Source organism: Parasteatoda tepidariorum, chromosome 2 (assembly GCF_043381705.1).
Source record: "Parasteatoda tepidariorum isolate YZ-2023 chromosome 2, CAS_Ptep_4.0, whole genome shotgun sequence".
Classification (NCBI taxonomy): domain Eukaryota; kingdom Metazoa; phylum Arthropoda; class Arachnida; order Araneae; family Theridiidae; genus Parasteatoda; species Parasteatoda tepidariorum.
The window spans coordinates 47,777,925-47,787,874 of record NC_092205.1 but is presented as its reverse complement, the minus strand read 5'-3'; the positions used below and the strand labels follow the sequence as shown (position 1 = coordinate 47,787,874).

At 28.9% G+C, this 9,950-nt stretch overlaps 1 protein-coding gene across 1 annotated transcript in view; it reads right to left on the bottom strand.

Moving 5' to 3' along the window:
* Window positions 1-6,114: 6,114 nt before the first annotated feature.
* Window positions 6,115-9,950, bottom strand: part of LOC107437906 (mitochondrial ribosomal protein L28) — a 16,793-nt gene continuing 12,957 nt past the window's right edge. Inside the window, exon 7 of the mRNA XM_016050044.3 lies at window positions 6,115-6,248. Within this exon, the coding sequence (XP_015905530.1) occupies window positions 6,173-6,248 (76 nt within the window). The 3' untranslated portion in view covers window positions 6,115-6,172. The remainder of the gene's footprint in view (window positions 6,249-9,950) is intronic.

Sequence of the window (9,950 nt, the reverse complement as noted above, 5' to 3'; positions counted from 1 at the left end):
TTCTTTGAATCAATACTTACATTTGACTTCGGAACAGAATTTGATTTGAAAGTAATTTATTTATTTATTTATATTTAAAAACTCTAATTTATGGGCCTTTTAAATATCAGGGAAATATATTCTTTAGAAGTTTTGGATTCATCCTCCCGCTTGTCAGCAAAAATAAAAAGATTTAATTCAGATAAAAAATGTAGCATTGTATAAAAGAAAATTTCGGTTTTAATTTAATTTAAATTCTGGGAAGAATATTCTTTAGGAATCTTTTATGTTTTCCTTTCGTTTTCAAATCTCTGGACCTTCGAAATTTTTCGTAGTAATTTTTTAATTTTCCCGAATTTAACTTCATTTTAAATTTGAAATTTCCCCCGTTTTCCTTTTTTGTTCCATTTTTTAGGAAAATTTTTAAAATAAGGGAATTTAAATGTTTACCTAAGCATTGTTCGAACCACTCCTTTCCTCCTGCAACAAAAATAAGCGAATCACAATTTCCCTCCTCTGTAAGCACCTTACGTAATATTTAAACCGCTGTTTAGTAAAACATAAATGTGAACACTGTTATCCATAGATAAAATTTTGTGACAATGTTTACACAGGCATCAAATAATATATTATTATTTCACTATTTACAAACAACTAAAAAATTATTAATTAATCTATGTTAGAAAATTTTGTTAAAAAATAAACCATTAATAATATTTTAGTCCCCTTCAAGTTGGTGTCTTGGATGGCAGATCATACTGTTCTACCATAAAACAAGTTTAGAAGGAGAAAGAATGAACATTGTATATTTTGAAGTTGAATGTGTTTTTGATGACGCAGTTGGTCTTTAAACCTAAAGCCCTGGACACGTAGATTAACCAGGTAGTCCAGGACTTTATTTAAACCTAGTCAAGACAGTTTAGGAAAATTTTAAAGAGCTAAAAGATTTCCTTTTTTAGCACAACTACTTCAAATGTTAAGTTACTTTATAAAAAAAATTATACATTTAATTGTGTAAAAACGTAATACAAGTTATAAATCCCCCTAAGCCTAAAGAATTATCGCACAAAACTTGTGATTTAGATGCGTTTTGTTTATAACTCATGGAGCTCAATCTTTCAATTTTGATCTACATTAAAGTGATTTTTAAAAGCATACCTTTATTCCATTTATTAATGATTATAAAAAACAAGAATCGTCTTCATTTCATTGAATTTTAAATGTCCAACAGTTAGAATTAAAATAAACTTTAGAATAGCAGACAATATGCAAACAAATAGTAAACTATTACTTTTTATTAATCATAATTGGTACAATATACCATAATTTCTATTGTTACCGTTAGTACGAAAACCACACTCAATTTTTTTTAAAATAATAGTTCGAAACTTAATTAATTAACTCAATCATAATATTTAAGATTATAAAAATAGGCATAAAGTTAATCACAAGTTGTGATTAATCCATTATCAGCCAAAGTATACAAATACAGCTTTCAAAGTCATTTTCTTTTTCAATCCCACAAGCAATATTATAACACTTCTGGTTAAGCAACAACAATGTATATTTTGTTTTAAGAGCAAAAAAAAAAAAAAAAAAAAAAAAAAAAAAAAAGGCCAAATTTTGTTAAAAAATAATCCATAAATGTTTGAAAATAAGCATAAAATCACCAGTCTTTTTTTTTTTTAAATTAAAATAAAAATTAATCTATGTATACAAGATTTGTGAAAATACAAAACATTATTATATTATTTTGCATTAACTTTCAGAGTTAACCATAAGAATTGCATTTAAATATTTAATAGCATATTGCTGTGCATCTACAGAGCTGTGTTTTACTTATATGCTAGTCTTTTCTTTAACTTGCCTGCAATAATTTATTACGTTTCATAACTTAGATTATATAATTTCCTCACGCAACATTACATACAGTTTGAAATCATTCTTTTTCTTTTCTAGCAAATACAATTATTGTATTAAATTTTATTTCTCAAATTAAAATTTCAATACTCACCTTGATTGTTCAATATATTGTGATAAAAACATAAATATCATAACAGTTCCTTAAGTGTTTTGATGTATGTGCTTCAATAAGAGATCTTATTGAAATAAGAAATAAAATTGATAAAACATTTTATTGTGTGTCTATTTTCCCCTGTTTTGTCTCATTAAAATCTTTAAAAATATTATAAAAAATCCGATAAGCGACAAAATATTTTAAAAAACTTGACTCATTTATGTGATAAGGTTAGCTATAACTATCATAGTAATTTTTTTAAAAAAATCAAACAGAATTTTAAACATAAAATATTTTTTATTATTGTAACTACTTTGTGTATATCCCGAAAAAAATTTTTTTAGCTTTTTTAAAGACCATGAACAATAAAAAAAAGTGACATATAATTGTTTTGGGGACTGATGTGGTTTTGGAAATAGTCACTTCTGGTGTGAGTACTATTTTACTTATACTATAGTCTACTTATCTATAGAACTCCACCCTCCCACTGAATCAAGAGTTGCCTGCTGCTATAAAAATAAGAAACAGCATATTTTGGAGACGGCGCAGGCACTGAACTTTTCGTTTGACTTGGAAGATGCTGGAATTGTGGCTCATTTAACATTACTCAGTGTGCACCAATGAACCCAGGTCACATAGGCAAGCAACATTATCCACACCACAATGCCACAGTCCCAGGGCCGTCTTAATAGCAAGCAGGGCCCCCGGGCACTGAAATCTTTTGGGCCCCTATTAAATTTCATACTGTTTAAAATAGAACTAAAAAACTTCACATGCATAAAATTAAGCATTTTTAAGATATGCAATAATTTTAACAAAGTTAAACACATTTTTATAGCCCCAAAAACTCAATGCACATAAAATAAAGCATTTTTTAACTAGGCATAATTTTTCTTAAATGCTAACAAATTGTAATCCTCAAATAGTAAGTAATTTTCAAAACGAAGAAGCTAATTAAAATAAGTAAATTAAAAAGCATAGGGGTATAAAAAATTTATTGCATTTTATTTTGTAAAAGACCCAATTTTTGGGTTTACGACTACCAATGTTCAATTCCGCAGCCTTGTAATTTTGAACCAATCCAGAAGACAAGGAAACTCCTGGATCGGTACCCCCAGAGGTATGACTTGCTATGGGAACATGGAGGCGTCTGTGACTCGACAGACTTAACGTGCATCAATCACCATTTACTACACGGGGAGTTTTCGGCTGGCGGAGATCGAACCTACGAACTCTTATACATGGGCCCAGTGCCCTACCAAGCAGGCTATCCCGACCAAGGGTTAAACAATTTTCTCATTTTTTATTATAACCGTCATTGAACAGCTGACCCAATTTTTGGGTTTACGAGTTCTAATGTTCAACTCTGTAGCCTTTTACTTTTGAACTCAATATAGAAAACAAAGGAGCTCTTGTATCAAGTATCGGGAGAAATTTTGCATTCGTGGAGTACTTTTTCAGTGGAACTAACCCGCATTTACATTACATGGAGATGAAGACCACGAGAGCCTCCCACGGTTAGTCTGACGGCAAAGGGACTCTAACCCATGATCCGTCTGCCACTGAGGATATTTCACGTCAGCACTGTGGTCTGTGCAAGCCGGATGCAGATTCGTATCGACCAGCCATCATTGAGTTCGAACCCGGTTCACCTCATTGGAAGGCAAACGCTCCATCCCCTGAGCCATCGCGGCTAGGGTATAGCAATTAAAGAAATTCAAAAGGTATGAATTGTTTCGTCAAACTATTAAAAAGTCCGTCATTATAATATTAATATTTAAACATCTTTCATTGCACATCAGACATAACCAGTTTAAAAGTTGCTGTCGTATGATTCGAAACACTGTCAATTATTACTTTAATTAACTATAAATACTGAACAGAGTTGGTTGTCAAGCATATTTAGTTGTTGTTGTAGTTCATTTACGTCACACTGGAGCTGCACAACGGGCTATTGGCGACGGTCTGGGAAACATCCCTGAGGATGATCCGAAGACATGCCATCACAATTTTGATCCTCTGATGAGGGGATGGCACTCCCGCTTCGGTAGCCCAATGACCTGTACGCGAAGTCGAGCACTTTACGGTAGAACAGTTTAACGAGGACCCATACCGCACATCCTCGGTCCCTACGCAGACTGATCCAAGTGGTTAACCACCCTCACACTGACCGTAGCCAGTGATGCTGACTTCGGTGATCTCAAGCATATTCAGAGGCATTATCACTTAGGGAGTTGAGCTCCTAAAAACTTCATTTTAACGAAGAAAAATAGATTTCGGCTGACTTTTTATTTTTCCTAGTGATAAAATATTCAAACTATTGGTGTTTGCATGGTAATGAATCACTATTCTTAGGAAAAAAATTCGCACTTTTTACTCTAGCATATATCCCAGAAAGCATGCAACCTTACGGCTACCTTCTGTCAGAATTTTCTTCTTATTGTCGAACGAAAGTGTTTGTACTAAAAACGTTTTTTTAATAAGGCAAAAATATTGCAGTTTTTAAACCTTTCATCCTAAAAGGATTACAAATTATTTTTTAAATAAGTGTTTTCTAAAGTGTGACTTTTTTTCTAAATAAGTGTTGTCACTTAAGTAAAATGGTCACTTAGGTCCATAATGACGGTTTAGTTGACGTCACACTAACGATAGGATCAAACTGCATTGCTCATTAAAATTTCATGACAAGGTGGATTTTAGCTGAGCATGCAAGACTTTGTGAAAAGAAACCTTATAATTACCTAGGTTAAAGAATATTTTCGCCTTGAGACTAGATCTAATAAAGGATTTTTTTCACGCTTGAAAACTCTAAGTCAACCTAGATTTAAGGTTTTTATATAGAAGGTTGTTTTCCAAGGTTTTGGACTAGGGTAATGTGCGTAGAATAGAGCAGATTGCCACAGATCTCGTTTTAAGGTTAGAAGGTTTACACGTAAGCCGCATCGCATAACCAACCTTTATAGGTTTACATTAAAAGGTTTTTGCTGAGTGAAAATAAACCATATTTTGCTGTTTGGGATTTATTTTAAAAATTATATAATGCAAAGTTGTTTATTCTTAGTTGTTTTTTTTTAATACAATTTATAAAAAGTAAGATTCTTAAGGGCCCCCTGAGTGCCTGGGGCCCCTGGGCACTGCCCGGGTGTGCCCATACGTAAAGACGGTACTGCACAGTCCTGCTCATAGGGTGGTCCACAATCACACTACAGACAGAGAGAAACATCTCTACCTGCAACCATTGACTTTTTAGTCAGGCACATTTAATATTCGGCCACCCTCCTAGAAATTTAATTGACCATTCATGAAATATTTCATTTAGCCCATTTCAATTTTTGACTGAAAGAAAAAATGACTATATATTTGTGACTTACTGAGTAGCAATGGCCCATCCCATAAAAACTTTTTTTAAGTTACACCAATGAAAATGTAATAGCCATTTTTATCATTTCATTGCAATTGCTGATTGCAAATGCTATTGGAAATGCTGATTGGCTCTACAAATAAAAATAATAAGTAAATAAAAATTCATAGCCTCTTAAGATTTGTTCAGAACTGTGAGTATATGGGGGTGAATATTAATTGCAAAAAATGCACAATTTGGTAGAGCTATTTATTGACGACAATAAAAAATCTTTTGTCATTTTGCATTGAAATTTTTATAACTGAGGAGAATACAATGTGCAAAATTAACATATATATTCCTTTTTCAAATAGTTTTTAAGCTTGTATTTTTCCCTATGACAAAATTATAAATTCTCAATGGTATGATAAAAGAAATGTAGTTAATGTACTATAACAAAACTGATACTGGTGAAAGAAATGGATAAAGCATGCTTCAGATTTTTTTATAGTGCAATGATATTGAAATGAAAAATCAACATAAAAATGAAGCAATTTGTGTTGTGTACTACCAGTAAAAAAGCTTTAAAATACAATATTGAATAGAAAGGGGGGGGGGAATTACTATGTGCAATGGTGTTAGTAATAATAATGAAAGAAAAATGATAACTTTAAAATATTTCAATACGACTTACCAACATTATAAGTTTATGCGTAACTGTTTTTAGAAGGAAAAATATTTTGAAATCATAAGTTGTTATAAATCAAACATACTATAATTTTCATGTGAAAAAAATCTAATCTTTATTTTTAAAACTATGTACAAATAAAATAAAGTCAATTAACTGGTTGCTCTTCCTTTTCTTTTTTAGTAAAAGGATTTAGCTTCCTCAGCCAAGATTTATAACTTGACCTATAAAAAAAAAAAAAAAAATCATATATTATTCCAAATATTTTACAATTAAATAATTACTTTTTTAGATTTTATTAATTTCAAAATGTAAAACGAAATTCAGTGTTCATGAAATTTTGTTCAACCCAGAAATAGAACCTCAAGACTAATATAAACCTCAACAATTAAAGTGTATGCAAACATACGTCACAATGTATCTAGACATTTTAAGTAGACTGCAAACCTATTTTCTCAATCTTACATTATACAACACACTCAACAAATTACCATTATTTTCAATGGTGTAGCTCGACTTCAACATTAAAGATATAATTAATTACAGTGGAGCATCGTTTATACGACGATCACTTATACGACGTTTTAGTGTGGTCCCAAATCATTCCGATTCATTTTAATGTAAAAATATATCGTTTATACGACGCACGGAATCGGTTATACGTCGGTTTTTAGATTTTGTTCACGTTTACTTAATTTTTTATTTTTTCTTGTGTATTTTAAAAAAGGGCGGAATTTGCCAACATGAGTGATACAGAAAAGGGTGCCAACAAGAATGCTTGGATGACGACCGTAATTTTTACTAGATGACTGAAAAAACTTGACAATGTTACGAAGAGGGATAAAATAAAAATTTTGCTATTCATCGACCAATGTCAAGCGCACCCATCGACACTAATTATTTTGGAAAAGGTAAAAGCTCTCTTTTTTTCCTGCAAATTGCACAAGTGCGCTTCAGCCATTAGATTTGGCCGTGATTAGAATCTAAAATTTCATCATAGAAAGTAGTAAGTTCAACTCGCTATTCAAAGCATTGCATTGTAGAGACTAATAGCAAGAAAATATAATTTAAAGTAACATACATTCAAATTGCTCACTGCAATTTTTCTTCTTTGGTTATTTGTTTGTTTTGCTTTGTCTAATTTAGAAATTTATGCAAATCAACACGCTAAACATTAAAATTAACTGAAAACAGAGTTAGTTTCAGTTTTAAAAGTAAAAATCGATTATACGACGTTTTTCGGTGGTCCCTTGGGCGTCGTATAAACGATGCTCCACTGTATATATCACAGGGCAATAAAAATAATAAAAACAAAATTATGTAAGATATTCCTTAAATGAAAAAAAAAAATTCACATTTTATCAATTCAGTTTCATTTTGGGAATGTTTTTATTTTTTAATTCATAAAGATTTATTATGAATCCATTCTTTCATTCATACAAACATTTCGCAAATCTTTAGATAAACTTTCTTTAGTGTGTGCTTAAAAATTTATGCCATTATAAAAAAAAAAAAAAAAAAAAAAAAAAAAAAAAAAAAAAAAAAAAAAAAAANTTAAAAAAAAAAAAAAAAATTGATCTTAGGCAGAAATACATGAAGTAATAGCCTGATTGTCATCTTAATACCTAATATTAATTTACAAAATTGAAAAAACATGACTGAAATTTTACTAAGTTAAGCTTTTTTTTAAACATTTTCAATAGTAAACAACTTTCATAAAGAATGTTTAGAACACAATTACATCAACAGAAACAGAGAAAAAGTTTCAACTGATGCTAATATTTGTTAGTTGTAACTACCGTGAATTGAATATTAACATTAACATGATATTATTCGTGATTAAAGTTAGCTTCAATGATTTATTAAATTGAAGTCTATTTATAAAAATAAATAAATATGATTTACTATTTTGCTCAGTAAGTTTTCAGTTGTACATAAAATAAGTCAAATAAAACTATCCACACAAAAAAATACATATATAAAAAATCTTACAGTAATTTCATGTATGAATAAAATTTAGAATTATTTCTTACTAGTATTTTTAAGTTATTTTAAGTGTTTTTTTTTAAGTTTTTCAGTGCACTAAAAGTTTTATGATTTTTTTTTTTAATAAATTGCTTTTAAACAGGATTTTACTAATTTATATTCCAGTCGTCTTTATAATATCTAATATTTACAGGGGTCTGTCTAGGTTTTTCTGAGAGGTACCTATTTTGTGAAAATTAAAAATTGTATTACAACTATTATACTATGTTATTATCAACACAAAAATATGAATTTATCGTTTCTTACAGCAAACAAAAATAAAATTTCAAGAAAAAGTATTTTGTGAAACTACCGTTTTTTCTAAAGTTGAATTTGTGAAGGTACCACTAAACAACGGTAGTAAATTTGGCCTGGACAGGCCCCTGATTTATTTACAAAATTATAAAAGTGTGACTAAAATATTACAAAATAAAACTTTTTAAAATTTAACAGTTAACAACTTTCATAAAGAATGAGAACAACTTTCAGAACACAATTAAATCTACAAGAACAGTGAAAAATTTCAAAAATAATATGTTATAACTACCTAATTGAATGTTAACATTATTTGTAATAAGAGTTAGCTTTCATGGTTTAAAATCAAAGTTTTTCTAATAAAAATAAATATGAATAAGCTGGTTTATTAGTTACTATTTCACTCGGTAAGTTTTCAAGATTAATTTAGTTGTAAAGACAGTATGGCCACTCAAAACAGATTTCAAATTTCCCTGATTTTTCCAGGTAAAAATCTTAAAATTTCCAGGTTTGTGTTTTTTTTCCTTTTTTCTTATAAAGTGTAGGATGTGTACAAGAAAAGTGTCTGTATTATAAAATATCTTATTCAAAATGTCATTTTTTTTAAACATATCTTGAAAAAAAAATGATTTTCTTACAAGATATTTTTTCATTATTTTTTAATGTTCTGGTACAACATTAATTTTTAAAAAATTAAGACGTGGAGAAAATAATATGTTTAGCTTGCAGAATATATTGTTTTTATTGAATAATTTTAATTATTTTTATTGAATTTAATGTGTTACTTTAAGTAGTATTTGCTTAAAGTGTACCTACAAAATGACAAAATCAGAATAACCAATAAAACCTTGGATAAGTATTGTTTAATATATTTTCATTAAGGAAAAGAAAACCGTTTCAGGTGATTATATATCAATAATTTTTAATAATTACAGTGGCTCCCAAAAGTGCTCACTCACTTATAACTTATATTGAAATAGGTAATAAAAATTCAATAATTAAAATGAATATTTCACAATGGGTATTTGATAATAAGATGTATAATCTATTCTTAGCAAAACTGCACAGAATATTTTAAAAACAAAGTAAAAGTTAATTTTTTAATCAAATAGTAACAAAAATGTTACCCCACGAAAGTCATCGTACATTTAAATGTTTTGGATCTCAGAATTAAAATTACTTTTGCTTTTACAATTGCTTTTTTTATTTAATTATTTTTCATTAAGTTTTTCATTTCTTTATTAACAATTTAGTATCAAACCTATAATAGCAAAATTATATTTTAATTTTTGCTTGTTAACTCCGTAATATTTTATTTTATCATTTAAAAATGACTTGTAGTCGTAATAAATAAACCAAATTTGATTATTTGTCTTCATAAGAGGTAAATCAGTAATGAATATGTTAAATTAGTTTACTGTATTCAATTGAACTGTGCAATATGTGATAAAATGCTTAAAAGAAGGACTTCAAATCAGAGATTAAAATCATAAATTTTGCGGAAAAATTCATAAATTTGCAATTGACTGTTGTAAAAGTTTCCGTAAAAATTTTAAAAAAATATTCTGCACAAATTTCACCTGACAAAAAAAAAAAACAAAAAAAAAAAAAAAAAAAAAAAAAAAAAAAAAAAAAAAAAAAAAAAA